The sequence below is a fragment of the Lepisma saccharinum genome, chromosome 5, assembly GCF_977018435.1.
Source record: "Lepisma saccharinum chromosome 5, izLepSacc3.1, whole genome shotgun sequence".
NCBI classification, from domain to species: domain Eukaryota; kingdom Metazoa; phylum Arthropoda; class Insecta; order Zygentoma; family Lepismatidae; genus Lepisma; species Lepisma saccharinum.
Window position 1 is genome coordinate 39,624,970 of NC_139233.1, and position 19,565 is coordinate 39,644,534.

Sequence of the window (19,565 nt, forward strand, 5' to 3'; positions counted from 1 at the left end):
TCCCCTCCACACTGGAGTACGGTGCACAGGAGTCGCGAGTCTGCGCAGGTTTCTTTGCTTGTGGTTCCACTATAATAGTAATATAAAATTGTACACTCACCTTTCTTAGTTCTCCGGCAGTTTGTTTCTTTATACATCATATTTGGAGAAGATACAATTCAATCTATAGTTGTACGTACACTGTATATAACACACCTTATTACTGACTTCCTTGACCCTGGATTTACAGGGTCAAGGAAAACAAAGAAATGAGCATAATTTTCTCTTCGGTGAAGATGTTGTACCTAAACCAAAAGAAACTCAAATAATGAACTCGACAATGTAAATTGATGAGATTTAGTACATCATTTGATGAAGTGAACTAATTCTGAGTGGACTAATCGCAAAGGACATAATCAGCTCAGATCCTATTACTTCTTCATGGTATGTGACGTAAAGTTCCCGCCCAACCGTTTGACGGCGTTAGTGGTTATCGCATCTCCTTTTCCATAGCCTGTAGTACACATCCTCATCTAGACATTGTTCTTGTTCTGGTGTTTAATATCTGCATACTGCAACACTGTCGTTTTGTCATTTCACGTGACTTCACATTGAAGTGATGCATTCACTTGGCCGGTCACACGTCATCGCACGCAAAAACTTCAACCGTTACCATGGTTTTGGGCCAGGGCTGATTTTACTTCTATGAGTTTGCAATGCTTTCTGCATGCAGGTGGTTTTGTTTACAGAAGGTCACTTCCGTGGAGACGATGCCTCAAGTCTGTACTTGGTACCTTTCGGACACAGCCATAGAGTTCAAAGGTTAATTCTCTGTATACACGTTTTATCCAGAAATGTGCTGAAACCGCCCCTACTTGAATCTGGAGCATTGGAAATCATTGTACGTAACGTTCTGCATGATTTCGAATCTGGACAACATTTAATTGCTTTTACTAATTATTTAGGAACAGAAGAGGTGAAAACTCAAAGGTACAAGCAATCAGTAAAAAGCAGGCTATTGTAGTAATTTATTATTATTGGTGCTCTTAATACCATTAGTAAATTGAACCAATTTATAACCTCACAGAAAATATGCAAACAATTTATATTTCGATTTCATTATCTGCATCTCTATCCCACAACCTTTTATATATCTTGCATATTTTAATATTATATAAGTAATGTTTAAAATTCTGGCAAGTTTGACCAGTCTGAATTTATTGATAAATTTTATGGACTTTAATTAGTTTCACTAGGAATATTTTATATAATCAAATGGTATGGCCAAGAGTGTATTGATCGTTTCGAATGATTCATTTGGTTTATTTCACTTCCCTTCTCTACCACACTTGACTAATCGAAAAGATGAGGATCAGTAACGATATGATGCAAATGATGAAGGCACACTCACACCTAGGCAGGGATTCGAACCCGGGACCCCTGCCGTCGTAACTCGCTGTATTAACCAGTCCCCCACGGTGGTCGGCGGATCGATCTTGTCCACGAAAGGAGACGGGTGGAAGATATATGGAGACAAACTTTAAAGTTTAGTAATGCCAGAGAGAGAGGGGGAGGGAGAGAGAGAGAATTAGTTACCACTTAACTCTTGCAAGTATCAACACGAGGTTTACATAAACATATTTATAAGCAGTGGCGGCGATTGGGTCTCAAAACTACGGGGGACAAGGTTCTAAATCTTGGAGGTGGGGCAAGGACAGTTTACCTTGTTAGATAAGGTAAGGGGGCAAAAGTGGCAAAAAGTGGGATGGCAACTGCCCCCCCTTATACGACGCCACTGTTTAAAGACATATACGCTTATAACAGTGTAGCATTAATACCGGGTGTTTCATAAATAATTGAGGGTTACAAAAATTATTGCAATTAAGTATTGAACTTGCGTTAATGAAATCAAGGGTTCACATCCCTGCCGGCGACACTCAAATCACCCACATCACTCACATTGTTTTGTGCAATGTTTTGGTCCCCAAGATCACCGTGTGACTTCTTTTGTGGGGATTCATCAAAGACAGGGTATTCGTCTCACCAATGTCGCGTGATATCGCAACCCTAAGGGAGCGTATCATCGCAGCGATAGGCACTATCGATAGGCCCATGCCGATGCGAGTGTGGCAAGAACAATACTATCATGTCGTTCGTTCTGGACTGGTTTCATTACCGTAAGTCCAATACTTTACATGCAATAATTTTTGTAACCCCTCAATTATTTATGAAACACCCGGTATTAATATTATTTGTGTGGTAGGGTAAAAGAAAGAAATGCATTTCAAGGTAGTATGCCAGTTTTGTGTTAGTATATGCTACTATTCAGTCTTTGCTCGCGCAGAAGCATCTATCTTAATTTACATTTGAAACTATCGTTATTCGTCGCTGATTTTAAATTGGTTTGCAGTGAATTCCATGCTTTTGGAGCCGACACTGAAAAAGATTACATACATTGTGGTCGAATGGTGAGGAATATACGTATATTTTATTATTAAGACAGGTTCTTTTTCCATGAAAAAATCGACTTTATTATTATTATTATTATTATTATTAATAATAGTAATAATTTATTTTCCAGATTCAGACAAGATGATGCAATCAGATTTACCCGAAGATCTTATTCTTGGACGTCAAGACAGGCTCCAATCTCGGTTCTCTATTGGTCACGAGAAATCTCATCTACAAATCAGCCCATTCCGGTTCATTGCATCTTGTCTCACTTTTTCGCTTGGTCTCGCCAACATCTGGCGATTTCCGTACTTGTGTTACAAAAATGGTGGAGGTAGGCGATAATGTTGTTAATTTTAGTCTCTATACGTGTAACTTACAACGTTCGAAATTTGTGTCACCAATTTGCAGAACGCGACTGAAACAATCAATTTGTGTTTGTACTGTCAATGTAGGTTTTAGAATTTTACACTGACCAAAAAGGTTTTACTGGACAGTGGGATACATGAGTATTGCCATGCAAATTATCCATGACTATTTTCATTAATTTTTCTCTTACGTCCTATGTGTTTTTAAGCGACGGATTTTTATGTATGCTGGTGCAGAAGTTGTCAACAGATTATTTTGAGTTTTCTTTTAATTCTTGAAGCTCTTATTGGATCAAATAAAGTGAACGAACCGGTGATGGACAATTTGCACGGTAATACTCATGGATACCACTGTACAAATAAGTAGGAAAATTGCACATCACCATTTTTCATTGCTTTTTATTGAACATGTCCTCTGCCTATTGACGTTTGTATTTCAATTCATTGTCAATGTGGAAAACAGACTGAACGAAAATGGTGGTGGGTAATTCGCCTACTATTTCTTTCTCTCCCCCTATCTTAGTTAACCCAATTAGCTTACATTAGAAATTAACTAAGACTATTCCTCGGTGGGCTAGAGCCCTTCCTCCCCTTCTGTTGGCGTCACCGTTGGAAGTGAGTCTAGACTAGACGTTAGGAGTTTGGTTACGTTATCTTTATGCCAATTACTTCTTGAGGTAGTGTGTGAATGTTACTGTAAATACATTGTGTTCAAAATTATTCATAAATAAATTCATAAATTCATTCATAGTAGAGTAGGAGTCGCATATAGAAGAAGAAGAGAAAGGGAAAGCAGAGACCTATCTTGAATTTTTACGTGGCCAGAGATGACGGGTGCTTCCGTTGTGCATATTTTTCCATGCACCTTTGAATAAAATTCCTCTTTATTAAAGACTTCCCCGCGCGTGTATAGCTATGTACAGTAGATATAGATACATATATTCAATGGATTTGTTGATTATCTATTTGCAGGTACATTCCTTGTTCCTTACGTTTTGATGTTGTTTATCGTTGGATTGCCTCTGTTCTTTTTGGAGATGGTTCTGGGGCAATACATGAGCATGGGCGCAAACAGCATCTTTAACAATATGGCGCCTATATTTAACGGTAAGGCAAGCTCAGATTTAATGGAATATTGAATGGCTTAAACAGGGAGTCCGAACACTGTATACCCAATTTGAATTATTTTAGAGACAAGGTGTATAAAGATACATCCAAATTTATGGTCTAAATAACATTTATGAAGTTATCCAAGGCGTTCGAGCTGATCCAGGCACTGATCATAATACGGAACATTGAGCTTACAAACACCATGAATAGTTTTGCTTGCAATTTTAGTATATTATTTTTCAATGGCTGTTTGTTTGATTTCTACAAAGATAAATCCTCACATCACGGAAAGATGGTCAGTTCTACTGGAAATAAAACTTTCCCCCAAACTTCTCAGTGATATATGGCATGGTTGATTCATGCGATGTGTTTCAATATTCGATGAATGTTCAAGAGCTACTTGTCGAACACATTGGGGCGAGGGAGGGGGGATTGGAGTACGTTTCTAGTAGCTTAATGTCCCTCTTGATGTTGTGGACCTTCTTAGGCTCTGTCCAAAAGGTCCAAAGGGCAGTCTTGAAATGAAGTACGGTCTTCTTGGAAGTGACGTCATCTAGTGCAGTTCGAAAACGCCAATGAAACGAGCATTCGAGACCATAGTGTGGAGCACGCGAGGTTGCAGGCTTGAATACTTGACTCGTGCATTTGATGTTCATTTGTTTGAAATAATGAAAATTGAAAGTCAGCCAGATGTTGGTTGTACTTCTTCTAATGCGTGGAATTTAATTATAAGATTTTTAAAAAAGGCTATGTGATTTCTATAGTGAGAAGCAAATGTTTATAACGCGGGAAAAACAATGTGTTCTTAGTTCTATCTACTGATCGCATTTGGCGTTGCAGTCGAAGTGCAATTCGGAAGATTTTCACTTCGAGCACAAGGCTTCAAGACTGCGAGACCATTCTCGAAGTATGCTCTCTTCAAGTACGGTCTTGCAACTTTCGGATACGGCCTTAGTCTTCCGGAATACTGTATCTTGGCATCTTTAAACAATCCCACCAGCTTCAAACTCATTTCTATTTCGAGTAATGGTGTGTCAGTGTATCTCTTTGACACTCCTTGCCAAACTGCTTTTGCACTTCGCTTATGAGCGTCTCAACCTTAAAAGTCAGTATGGGTTAAATGGAGCGCGCCGTTGCCAGATCATCAAACGGAGGCGCATCGAGTCGCTGTTAATCGCTAATGATTGCGACAAATTTACTTCCTTAATATCGTATAGGAAATCTTCAAAATCTACGTATTTGATGCATTTTGGAAAAAAACATAGTTACCTCAAGATTTGCATGTAAATGTTTATATTTCGATGTAACTATTTACTATTTTACATTTGCATTATATTTGTAACACGCGCAACTATTGTTACTTCTTTCGTTGAATGTTGTATCTTTTACATAAACAGAATTAATAAATAGAAAAATAAACATTGTGATATATTTTTTACGGAAAATAAAGTACACTGCACTTCCTACGAACCGGGGCACCTGCGTGCAACTGAATTGTAACCTCGTTGGTGCGGAATGAATTTGATACGCGAGACAGCCCGCATAAACAAACTACGATTGCGGAATAAATAACGATGCTGTGAAGTAACAATGCATTCTAAAAATAACTTCAAACAATGGCCAACACTTTTCTCGCTTGGTCTGCACGTGTAGTTTCTCGCTAACCAACTTTTTCGTGTTACGGTATGATGATTTATACAAAATATCCAATGTGTGTGTGTGTGTGTTTATATATATATATATATATTTCAAGTGGTTTGATATTTATGGCTTTTGAAGTATTTACTAGAACAAAATCAAATGTTATGCAAAATTGCATAATTATGGAAATTTCAGATCACATGAATTTGTGACAGGTTATATAATGTCGTTCGTCAGAAATAGAGCATAAAAACTCTACAGGATAATGATTTCACTGTTTGAAATTGATGACTTTTACATTTTGTAAATTTTGTAACATCTGGCAACGCAGCGGTGGTAGAGAAGGACAGAGCTATTGGCAAAACTCATGTATTAGAGAGAGAGGGAAGTACTCCATTTACTTCCATACTGACTTTTAAGGTTGAGACACTCTATAGCTCTTTCAGCATCACTTTATGAAAAAAGTTATTTCCCTCAAAATTTAAACTGATTTCAGTCATTACCTCGAACCAAACCAGTTAAGGACCTTCCCGATGGCTGATCCCGCTGAAAGCACACAGTGGTACGGATCCCACTTTAAACTGTAGGTCCAGTCCCTATAGCCTATCTGTGCATAAAGTGGACCTAAAACAATAACTCAACCCACTAAACCTCCTTCAAATTGTCAGTCACTGCTGTTATGAAATTCGTTTTGTCGTATCTGAATATAACGTTTTGTATATTATTCGATAGAAAAAATAAATGCCAGTGGCAACCGTGGATCTGTGTCGCATGACTGCATACATACAGGGAAGAAAATGTTGCTTTTCGAATGCGAAGCAGCGAAACGAACTCTTCAAAAGCAAAACGTTACCGAGTTAGTATTACGCATGCAGTGTTATCATTATTGTATATTTCGTTACAGGTGTGGGCTATGCTGCATTGAGTATTACATTTTTTATCAACATATATTACAGCATACTCTCAGCATGGTCTTTGAATTTCATGTATGCAGCGATAGACTACGAAGTTGCATGGAGTTCCTGTGACAACGATTTTAACAGCGTCAGTAAGTATGAAAGAACAGAGAATTCTACGAGAGTGTGTCAAAAAGTTACGAGAATTCGTTTTGAAATCTTATTTTCTTTTCAAAGTAGGCAAACGTATACTGATTGCCGCTAGTTCGTTTAAGTAGTATTTCAGTCTTGTTGAGACGGTCCGCTTGATTAGCTGTCTTTCAGACAGTCTGGCTTGAAATAGTAATTCAAACATCACCGCGGCAAAGGGTATACGTAATCTTCTTTAAATATTTATTGATAATAAACTAGGGTGACCATCCGTACTGATTTTCGCAGTACAGTCCTTTTTTTTGATGGGCTGTCCTGCACAATGCAAAGCCATGTAAAAAATTAAGATATGTCCTTTCTTTCACACATGTCCTGCGAAATGTCCTGATTTCTACTCCGGTTTCCAAAGTCAAAATATTTATTTTCTATTTATATTTTCTTTTGTTTTTTCCATGTCAACAGTTTATGCAGTACATACTGTTCTGTTGTGGTCGGGATGGAGAGAATGGACATCCGGTTAGAACAATGCGTAGTTACCACCGCAGAGAGCGGGTTGTAGACAGTTGCGAACAAAAGTGTCAGGTGGCGCCGATCTGTCTAGTTATTGTGGGGTGCGTAAAGTGGAAGTCTCGTTCCTGAAGTGCAAGTCAAGTATTTCAACACTGTCGGGTGAAGATGCCTCCTAGGAGGAAATGTGCATTTAATTCAGAACTGAAATCTCTTTATCCATTTCTTAAGAGAGGCAATAGCGATAGTGATGTTCACTATGAAAAATGTTCAGGTGAGTTTTCAATTGCAAACAGTGAAAGGTCTGAAATAACACGACATCTGAAAACGGCAAAACACAAATCTGCCGACGCTGCTGCCGCATCTAGTGCTACTCTTTCTATATTTTTTCGAAACAAGAATTTTGGGCGTAAAGAACAAAAATTGGCAGCAGCAGAAGCATGTTTTGCATTTCATACAGTGCAACATAATCAATCGTTTCGTTCTACAGACTGTAGTTCGAAACTTGTTAAGAAGTGCTTCGAACCACAATATGCTTGTGCAAGAACAAAATGTGAAGCGATCGTGACAAATGTGATAAGCCCCTATGCAATTGCAGAGCTTCAGAAAGAGTTGGATCAGGTAAATTACATTACAGTTTACACAGATTCGTCGAACCATAAAGCTACGAAATTGTTTCCATCGTTGGTGCGCTACTTCCTTCCTTTGAGCGGAGTGCACGTTAAAGTTCTGGATTTTCAAGATCAGTGTGGGTGGTGAAACGTACGATATTGTGTCTTCGTATATCCTGAAGACATTAAATGAATACAACATTGAAACTAAAGTTGTTGGATTATGTGCTGACAACACCAACTGCAACTTTGGAGGATCAGCAAGAAAAGGTAAAAAAAATGTTTTCAGTATTGTTCAGGAATGCTTAAACAAACCAATTGTGGGTGTATGTTGTTCTGCACATATAGTGAATAAATTGTGTACAAACTGCGATGGACTGTTTACCGATTTGCATCAGTGGCGGCTGGCCAAGTGCAACAAGTGCAGATGTTTTCCCCTAATTTTCAAATTAATATTGTCATTTTTCATTTGCTTGTTAAATTAAACTATTTCTCAGCAGAACGTACGCGATAATACTCAAATTACGCCGCTCTGCGCTACGCACGTGAGTTCGTCGAAGAGCAAACCTCGCCAGGGTGCGGAAGACTTAGCCGGTTGTCATGGCAACGGTGACGTCACCTAGCGTTGGCCTTGAACATGGTGTCGCCCTCTACGTGAATCAGTTCTCTCGTCGGAGAAAACATCGCATCCAGTGCTTGTGGCAAAATCTTCGCGTTCTCGCGAGATCTTGTTCCGCGTGTGTGTTTCGCGTTTCCTATCGTGTGTTGTGTTCATGTGTTGAGCTGTGGTTTCTACAATGAACCCAGTAAATGACTTAGTGTGTAATTTGTTGCAGACACCATTTTCCAGATGGACGGATGAAGACAAAAAAGACGTTTTAAATGGGGGGGGGGGGGCACTGGCACTTACTATTTGTTTTCATTGCCTATAAATATACTTCTTCACCTGTTATTTTAGGCACGAGCCGCTACTGATTTGCATAGAAAGTGTGGTGCACAAAATATACTCATATTTTTACATATATACAGTACGTGAACATGCTTTACGTGAATTTTGTGACTTCGTGGAGATAGAGTTCTCAAAGCTTGTTTCTTATAGCAAAACTAGGTGTCTCTCTTTGTTGCCAGCCGTAGAGCGCATACTTAAACTCTATCCAGCATTGAAATCATACTTTCTATCACGGGATAAGTGCCCACAACCATTAAAATGTTCTTTGAGGACCCCCTATCTGAAATATGGCTTTATTTTATCCATTCCAATGCAGCACTTTTTAATGACTTTGTTCACTTTCTAGAGGGTCAATATGTTTCTATGATAGAAGGTTCTGCATTGATTGCAGAACTTAAACAAAATTTAGTTGACAGATATAACTGCCTTTTTTTGCCTCTTATAGTGCAGTCAAAACTGAAAAGTCTGGAGGAAAATGGGTTTGTTGGTATGTCAAGTTTTAAGGAACATGTCCGTTCATTTTATTCAACTTGTATTGAATATATTAAGCAGTGGTCCTCTCCCTTTTCTGAAATGACTGTGTTGGATTGGGTAAAACTGGATTCGATAATCGAATGGAACAGGGTGCAAAATAGCGTCGAATTTTTCAACTAATGGTCAGGAAAGCAACTTAATGATTCTTATGTCTTTGATGAAATTTCAAATGTAAGAGCGTATGCTACTCTTGAAAAACTGAAAGCATGGAACACTGCTCAAATGAGAGTAGATTTAAGATGGGTTGAGATATTCAAATATTTTCAGGAAAAATGTATTTCCTTTTATCAGGTATTTGATATTGTAGAGTTCAGTTTGTGCCTTCCAGCCACAAATGCACCCACTGAGAGAGTTTTTTCATTAATGAATAACATGTGGACTGCTGAGAAATCTCAATTGAAAACAAACTCTGAAACTCCTAATAATAACTAAATATAATTTCAGTTGTACCTGTAGTGAATTCCATGATATGGTTATGGAAAATACAAATTTTATTACATGCTATTCACTCGAAGCAAACGTACAGAACCATTAAGGATAATACTTAAATATTGGTACATTTGATTATGAAATATTTGTTAATTTGAAGTTATTGGAATTGTTTTAAAGACTTAAAGTGTAAGTGACATGTTCTCAACAAAATTTTGCTCACAACTGTAGTTTGTTTAATATGTCAAATTTTAAATACATTTAGTTTTCATTTTTGTTTTATGCCACTCATATACTTTGGGGATTCATCAATTAAAAGAATAAATATTTTTAAAACTTTTGTCCTTTACGTCTTTCCTTTTTTGAAGAAAATTTGTCATGGTATGTGTGTGTACTGTTTTTTGCTGGTAAGGATCTGGTCACCCTATAATAAACTGACAGTTTCACAAGATTTTAATGTTATGTCAGTGATTGTATTTGTGGCCTTTGAAACTACGAGAACTTATTTACTTCAAGAACCTCTTCGAGGTACTTGTATTACAAATTGTACTGTTATGGTCGGGTAGGGGATGAAATCAGCTATGATCAATATCACAGGGATCTCACCTTGTTGTCAGAGATGTTTGGTTTACTGAAGGGCGGAGGGGGGCTCACTGTTATAATTCGTACCCTGCCGCAACAATAATTTATTGTCTTTGTTCCAGATTGTTTCAACACTAGGTCGAACGCGGACTGCAGAAACCAGTCCCTTGTTGAAAACGTGACACTTAGTTTTTGGAACCATACCTGCTATCTCGTGGATGAATTGTGCAAGAAGAAAGAAGGGTACGAGGACTTTCAAGCCGTGAACTTCACCCATTGCAGAAACAGCTCCAACTATGTTACCAGCCTGCAGACAATTCTCCCCAGGGTTATGTCCAGCGAGGAATATTTTCAGTGAGTTTCATTCTGTATCAACACTCGCATTTTACATTTCGTGAGATTATTCACTCATTTTAACATTAGAATGCTACACCGATGTATAATCCCGATTCAAGATTTCCAAACTCATTATTTAGTTAATATATGTGCGTGCGTGTTTGTGTGTGTGTGTGTGTGTGTGTGTGTGTGTGTTCAACAATGGGTTGAACCTTATGACTCTGCCTCCGTCCATGCTAGAGATAATCGATATCCGTTTTGAAATGCAACATATGATCCGGATATCCGAATAGTACAGATTTGATAAAGGACTTGTCGAAAATCCGTACAGTGAAATACGAGCATGACAAATAAAAGAATATGTGTACAGTCCGTAAAACGGAAAAACCATAAAACTGTCCGAATAATGCACACATTCGGATATCTGTACATTTCGGATAATCCGGATATCAGATTATTCGATATACGTTTAAAAATTATCCGATATCCGGATTTGGCTATCCCTAGTCTACAACACAGGCACAATCATGCTTCCACAGCAGTAGCGTACTACCTCTTTTAGTACACTCCGCCCTCCCCGGAAAACGAAAGTTAGACAGTAATTGAAGACTAAAATTGGTAAACGCTGTAAGTGCCACAAGAATTCAAACACCGTTTTCCACGTTAAACTGTGAAATGTGCCATGCTTTATAATGTGGTAAATGTGAAATGTGGCTGGTAGCCCTCTAAGTAGTTCAAAGGGCGTGTAAAGAGGTCACTAGCGTGCACGTTCTTACGGGCTGATGTGCGGAACGATGCGATTTCCCAACACTTTCGCTTTTGGCACTTACAACGTTTACCACTTTTAGTCCTCAATTATAAATTTCATACAGGCCCGTAGCTAGAACTGATCTCCAGGGGGGGCTCACGGGTTATTAGGGGTGGCTCATGGGTTATCAGGGGGCTTTATAAACCAAGTCCATTTTTTAAAAATTGAACAGTATTAAATGAAGGTAAATTATGTGTGTCGGGGGGGGGGGTCATTGTTAAACAAAATTTATAAATATCATACAAATACTACATTCTCCTCCGTCTTTTAAAACATCTCTTGAAGTGTTAACTGGTTGATACTGAAATCATCCCTTACACATTGCATACTACTTTAGATGTTACAGATATTTATATCACACAAAAAATGCACAATATTCAATCACACTGCCTACAGTACATTCCACCCCGGCCGAAGCAATGAAACTCTCCTTCGTTCCCAAAACTTGGGAGCTGTTGTTGACCTTTGATGCAGATGAGAAGGGAATTTGCATGATGACATCAAAGTCACAGATTTCTGTCTAAACGGGAGGTCGCAACAGGGGCAGCGAAGGTACAGATAAAGAAGCTCCCCTGTGAAAGAACTTACAAAGTCTAGATAATCTTCTAAATACTTGCAGCTACTTAGACTTCAGCTCATAACGCAAATAAGCGAATGTAATAGCTGCTGTTCATGTTCTGTGGATTTATCCTTAAAGTTGTGAGCTGTCTACATTTTCACTCTTCACTGCAAACAAATTATACAAAATAGTTTTACCTAATGTCAAGGGGGCTGATAGCCGTGCCAGGGGGATGGGCTGAGCCCCCCCCCCCCTGGCCCCTGCCTGGCTACGTGCCTGATTTCATACTAACATAGGTATAACTTAATTTGGGGAAATTATTGAAAGGGACTAATACAGGTCATCTCAGGAATTCTATAATTTGAAATTGAAGAGTGTTTATTTAGGCCTGCATTGTTTGGAACAAAATGCCTTGCTTAAAGAAAATTTTCACCACGTTACCACTTCAGACAAGCACGAATGAAATAAAATGTAATTTATATATATATTCCTTTTCAGGCAATATCTTCTAGGCTTGGGGGACTCAGACTGGGATAGCTTCGGTAAAGTGCAAGTGCAGATAATACTGTCGAACTGCGCGATGTGGTTCCTGGTTACGGTTTGCATTGTCAAAGGCCTGAACACTGCGTTTAAAATGAATTACTTCGTGTCAACCGTCTTTCCTCTTGTCGTCATCGTGCTTTCTGTTCTCCAAGGTAAGCAAGTTCACTTCAATACAATACAATCCGACACGGAGTGTGCAAGCATAAATAACATGTTGAGATGCATGCTGTTAAATAAAGACAGTGCCCAATTAGAATTGCAATACTTAATGTTGAAATATTCAACTAAGTTTTTCCTACACTGGCAACAGTAAATTTATTTCTCTTGTAATCTACGGTTATTACATGCAGACATTTATTTTTAGTTTGATTAAAGATACAGTTATAATAATGGTTCCAGAAACTCTGGGAAAGCAATGATGATTTTGAATTGCGTCATGATATTTGGAATTCATAATAAACGTGATCAAAATTTAAATCTGAAATAAAAATAAACAGACTGCTTGTTTCACAGTTACGTTGCTATATTACAACAATGTAACATTAACATCCATTGTATGACTGATTCTTTTCTTGTTAAAAATTTGCAACCATTGTCATAACTGTATCTTTAATCAAACTAAAAATAAATGTCTGATGAAGGGAGCGTGTGTTCTCTTGAAATGTGACAACGAAAAACTGTTTTTCTGCTTGTAATAACGGTAGACTACGAAAATTCTACAATGCAACCAATGCGTACATAGAAGAAAAATAACAGTAAATTTACTACGTTTATCTGTAGGCTACGACCTACTCTGTAGTCTGAGGAAGGTTACAAGGCGTAACAGGGAGGAATTTCATGATGATATTGGAGATGTTAGACTGAATCATATATTTCGGCTGGAAAATGACAAACATTACAATAAATGTAGAAATTTTAGCGAAAAATGCAGATTCGACGGGAACTCAAACCCGGACCTCTGGCATATTATGCCTTTTCTATATCAATTTTTTTAATTTTTTTATTTTGTAAATTAAAAAACAAACCTAAGCGGCAGCTTTCTCCACATCAACCACATATCAATAAAACTCAGTTCTCTACTTTTCGCCTCAGGACAGACAAACACAAATATCCACGTCGTGATCTGGAAGCCGGGACCCCTGGTCCAAATGAGCTACCGAGCCAGCTCTTGCTTCGCCTGATTTTTCGATGTCGCTGTTTTACCTGTGTGGAGTTGTCACTGGCAATGCTATCACAACGGGATGAGTGTTTCAAAGGAAAGGGGTGCGATGTGTATTTTATCCACAAAGAAGCGACTTACGCTTTACTAAATTTCTTACCTAATACCAGGGTGGAAAAAAATCATGATTTTTATTTAAAAAAATCTATTTTGATGATTTTTATTTAAATCATATTTTTTAAAATTAAATCGATATTATAATAATTATTTTTTTAAAACAATGCTGAAAATTGAAGGTATGCTTTTTGGCACCATACATATAGATATGTTTTTGACAGCAAGTTCTTTTTCTAGTAAACGGCTCTGTAAATTTTTTGAACAGTTTGATTAAAGCAAATAAAAAACAAATTATATGTAAATGTGCATATTTCTGTTTCTGTCTACATATGAACGAACATATTATGGAAATGATTGTTGAGTGTGTTAATGAAACTATAATACATAATTTCAGTAATTTTTCTTCCAGTAAAATATAATATTCTGGATGTACTCTACAATTGTAACTTAAAATATTTTTTAAAGTCTTTGTAACTGAATTTTGGTATTTTTTAAACGATAGTTTGCAAATACTAACACTATTTACGGTTTAACATCATTAATATTTTGTACATTTTTCTACACAAAATGTTTGCTATTTTTGCCTATAAAATCATTGAATTTTAAAATCAAGATAAATTTATTTGTGTTTACAGTTTACACATTACATTTCCTTTTGTATGAGCTTCACCTCATTAAAACATATATATTGTTTCCTTTCTTTTCCTTTCTTAGAGCATAATAACCACTATTAAATCTTGATTTAAATCGCGATTTAAATCAACGTGATTTACATTAATCCACCTTGCCTAATATAGTCACGGATACTTCTGGGTTGTAACAATCCTTTCAAAGTCAATAGAATTGTTACTATCCACAAGTGTCCGTGACTGTACATAGTGTACCAACTTGTGCTGGGTAGCCACAATTAAAAGTTGCCTTCCTCATAGCCCTCTGGAGCTCGGTCGAAGCAATGGATTGCGGTGAAATGTAGTATTGAGGCTATGAATACCATGGGAAAGCAAATGCTTATGAAAATTTACACCCTGTAGTTTCATCAATGCTACAGTTATAACATTAGAACCCCATTGATATAATTATAACAATAATACATAACAATACGATGCTATTGTTATAACTCTAACATAGGAAAAATGTCAGATGAAGAGAGCGTGTGTCTTCCTGAAGCGTGACATCAAAGAATGTGTTTCAATGCTTGCAACAACCGTACACTGGAAGAATTTTACAATATAAGCAATTCTTACATGCAATAGTACTATTTTTTTGAAATATGTGTATTCAATAAAAATGCATTTGCATTTGATTTGATTTAATTTTTGTTATTTAGCGTTGTTTTCCTGCCACTTTTGGCTAATCGCGACGATGATGATGAGTGAAGATATGATGAAACTCATGAGGATACATTCACAAGGAACACCATGCCCAGGCCGGGATTCGTACCAGGACACGTGGCGTCGTAGCTTAGCGGAGGTCGAAAATAATGCATTTACATTATCTTCAGTATTATGAGACAGTTGGATATCTTATTGGATTAGATTCATTTGGTATTTTAAGTCCACTTTATGGACAGTAAGGATAATCCGGACTGGACCTACAGTTTAAAGTGGGATCCGAACCACTATGTCTCTCCACCGGGATTGGATATCTTACGTATATCTTTACTGTTTTTATGCTCAGTATTTAAAGTTAAGCACTGTATTGTTGCAATTATTATTATTCCAGCTATCACATTGGAAGGATCGTCCGTTGGTATTAAGTATTATTTAAGAGCCAAATGGGAAGACCTAGCTCGTTTGTCCTTGTGGGCAGACGCAGCATCGCAGGTGTTCTTCACGTTGAGCGTTTCATGTGGTTCCTTGTTTCTCCATTCCAGCTACAATAAGTTCCACAATAACTGCCACAGGTGAGAATCGAAGCAAGGTTATATAGTTTCATAGATGAGGTAAATCATGCTTGTCCGAATTTAAGAATAGTTGCCTTTTACGGTATGGCCTTCGGACCGTAGTTTCGGCGGCCCTGCATAGAGTATATGTCCTAATCCCACATTTTCATTGTGCCGACATAATCCGGTGGGTATAAACTGGAAACGACCGATTTCGCCATCGTTAGAACCGAAACAGGCCAGATCCGAAATCAGAACGAGGGGCACCCTGCACCATAAACGGCTTCCTTCCGCGGTAAGAAACCAGATAACTTGCATTACAGGTGAATTTCTCCCATAAAGCATAAATTGATAAAATACTATAAATTTTCTACATAATATTTATTTTTCAAATGTCTAGCAGTATTGCTGATTTGAGCGAAAACATGATAAGAACAACAATTGAAGATCTTATTCAGACCATTCAACTTACAAAAAGAAAATTGAGATTGGTTGATAAATAGCCGAGAAACAATGGGTATAAAAATATGGCGGCTAAATGCCAAAATGAAACAAGGTTTCTGGACAACTTGGATGCTTAATTTCCAGTAATGACAACAATGATCAAATTATAAACATGTTAGTTTTGAGATATTAGCTTATGAAAATGGGTTCAAATTCATGAACTAAATTTTGGAGGAGAAGGTCAGTCTCTCAAAGCATTGTTTTCAGTAGTTACAGCATGCACAAATTTGGAGCTAATTTCTTGTTTGCCGCGGCATTGAAAAAGTGACCTTCACAGAAGCAGCCCTGGCGTCCCAACCAAACTATTTCTGAATCTGAAACTTTGCAGGTCTTCATGTGGGATACGTATGCACAACCTGTAGAAGGTTCAGCAGCGTTGAGCAGGGACCCCTAGGCCAATTGCCTGGAATGACCTCCATTATTACGTAGCTTTTCTGCCACTTTTATCTAATGACTGGATCAAATTAGAGAGGGACTCTCAAAAACACCCGTGCCCGCCGGGATTCGAACCGGAACCTTCAGTGACGAGATTGTGAAGACGGCTTTAAGGCACTCGAGTCGACGAATCCTTGTTTCGCACGCTGGTTGGACCCGGGGGAGTTAATCTATATACAAAACATAAAACGTGTCAATTTACACAAGTATGTTGACTCCAGTGGCAGATTAAAGTGCATCAAGTGCTGATGCTGCAACTTTAGTGCATCAAAATACACACAAAAATGTATCAACGTATACTTTTATCAACAGTTGTTCCGTATGATGATGCATTAAAATGCATGAATTCAGAAGATCAGACTCTTATTTCAACGAAACAAAAATTACACGTTTAATGTCTCAATTGATGCACAAAAAATTCATCATGTTTGATTTGATGCATTTCGAATTTTATGTGTAGCTATGTGCCCGGGACACCAAACGATATTTTAAAATCTGAAAAATTACGTCAGCTTACAATTCCTTCAAGAGCTTTCATGTGAATCTTCATGTGTTTTGCTTTCGCTGTTGCATAGATATTATCAACAGTTTCGTGTCTATAAGTCCATAAAACTATTGATAATATAGGGTCTACCAATTTGAACGTCAGGTGTTTAAAATTAGATAGAATGAAAACCACAAGTGATAATGACATATATATATTTTTATCTTGAAGAGCAAACAATGGCATTATGTTTTGAACAATATGTCATTCAAATGTCCTCCTCTGCTTCGGTGAGTGGAATGGATTATGAATGTTCAATTTTCCAGCACGTCTGCACACATATTGAGCGGTATAGCCTTAATGGTTCGTTCCGTTTCAGGTCACGAACTGGGCGTGGCTTAGTCTCATAGACCTTAGATTTAACATAGCCCCATAGAAAATAATCCAGGGGGGTTAGGTCACATGATCTTGGTGGCCAGTTCACATCACCCTTTCTGGACAGAACTCGTCCGGGGAACTTTTCCTACAATAATTCCATTGTTTGGCGAGCTGTGTGGCATGTTGCACTGTCCTGTCGGAAAAACACATTGTTGATGTCAAGATTTGCCAGTTTAGGCCACAAAAACTGCACCACAATATTCCTGTATCGCTCCCCATGGAGTCACGTGATTTCCATGTTGGTCCTAAAAAAAATAGGCCCGATCACGCCATTGGTCCAAAACCCACACCATACAGTCACTTTCTTAGGATGAAGGGGTACGTCCAGAATCACTTGCGGATTTTAATCTGCCCAAATCCTACAGTTTTGTTTCTTCTGTCGGTCGATTATATTGACCATATATTCCTCTCAATGCATGAAATGTCTGAACACGAATTTTGATAATAAATTCGAATAATTTCTATGCGTTGTTGCATTGTGTATCTCTCCATGACAACTTGCCACAGACTACTGCACACACATGTCACAGTTCCATCTCGTCATTCCAGTCAGTGTTGCCACAACACTCTTTCAAAGTTCTGAAGTTCAAATTGGTAGACCCTTTATCTAGACAAGAACGAAAGCAAATCCACATGAAGATCCACGTGAATATGTTCTTGAAGGAATTCTAAGCTGATGTAATTTTTCAGATTTTAAAATATCATAGAGCTATGAAACAGCTATGAAAACAGCTCTGTTTTCCGAAAGGAAAGAAAAATTTGAAAAAGGCTGACCTGGCGTCGGCCAAGAGTCCAGCCGAGCCTTTACGTTTTTATTTTAGTGTGAGGAACCACATTTCACATTAATTAAATTTCAAGACACTGTATTTTAATAAAAAAAAGTATTACAAGTGCAATAATGATTGATACATGAAAAGAATCGGAAACTCATCAAGTTGTCCTGACACATGACAAATGTGCTGTGTACCCTGTTGGTCACACGACACACGTTCAATGTGTAGTCCAGTTCGGTCCATACCTTTTGTAGCACATCAATGGACATCACAGCAGATTGATGCGTTCCCTGAGATATACCAGTGTTGTTGGCAGTGGGGATATGCAAACACGGTCCTTAAAGTACCCCAAATATATGCACTTTGCACTGCCGTAACTGATGAACACCTTACACATTCCAACCGTTAAGGATTCCATAGCCATTTTGTAACGGCACTGCACTCGTGCTGCCACCTGGTACGTGTCTCATGAAAACCTGGTGAGTTTCTGTTCTTTTCACACGTGCGTGGAATATTTTGGAAAATAGTGTTTTGAAATCCGATGAATCATTTATAGTAGCCCTGTATTCTATCAATATCCGATCGTGACTTTTGGTCCACCCTGTAACAGTTCCACTGTAGTACTCCCCCCCATTTTTTCTTCTTTCGCAGAGACGCCATTTTCGTAGCTCTCTTCAGTGGGTTCACGTCCATGATTTCGGCGATCGCTGTCTTCGGGACCTCGGGATTCATAGCGAACGAGCTAGGCGCCAGCGTGGACACGGTGGTCGAAGAGAAGGTGGCGTTCCCCTACGTGGCCTACTCGGAAACCGTGCTGCACAGATCAAACCCAAATTTCTGGACGTTCGTGATATACTTGATGCTTCTCATTCTGGGCATCAACAGCCAGGTAGGCAGAGAGAATGCATTGTAATGATTACGGATATGAGACATTTTAGAGGACGCTAGCTACATCTTTGCTTTTTGTGGAAATCATGTTAGAAGTTAAGGTAGGTTAGTTAAAGTTTTCTCTCATGAAAGAGAGTCTGAGAGATAGACAGAGAGCGAGAGAGAAAGAAAAGTAGAGACGGAAAGAGTAAGGAACACAATAGAAATATAAAAGAGGAGAAAATATGAGAAAGAGAATAATAGAGAGATAGAGGGAGAGAGAGAGAGACGCATAGGGACAAGAGAGAACAAAGAGAAAGAGACAGAGAGGAAGAGGAAATAAGATAGGGGAAAAGGAAATGAGAGAGAACTAGGAAACGAGAGGAATAAAAACAATAGAAATAGAAGAGATGAGAGAATGACAGAAAAATAGATAGAGGCGGCAGGGAGACA

The 19,565-nt window shown here is 38.1% G+C and overlaps 1 protein-coding gene across 2 annotated transcripts in view; it reads left to right on the forward strand.

Annotated features, from left to right (window-relative positions):
* Positions 1-818: 818 nt before the first annotated feature.
* LOC145988337 (sodium-dependent dopamine transporter-like) overlaps positions 819-19,565 on the forward strand; it is a 37,887-nt gene continuing 19,140 nt past the window's right edge. For both annotated transcript variants that reach the window (XM_083123205.1, XM_083123206.1), the window contains exons 1-8: positions 819-969; positions 2,561-2,764; positions 3,771-3,905; positions 6,454-6,597; positions 10,330-10,561; positions 12,409-12,605; positions 15,452-15,632; positions 18,897-19,134. In XM_083123205.1, coding sequence (XP_082979331.1) covers positions 2,572-2,764; positions 3,771-3,905; positions 6,454-6,597; positions 10,330-10,561; positions 12,409-12,605; positions 15,452-15,632; positions 18,897-19,134 — 1,320 coding nt within the window. In that variant the 5' untranslated portion in view covers positions 819-969; positions 2,561-2,571. The remainder of the gene's footprint in view (positions 970-2,560; positions 2,765-3,770; positions 3,906-6,453; positions 6,598-10,329; positions 10,562-12,408; positions 12,606-15,451; positions 15,633-18,896; positions 19,135-19,565) is intronic.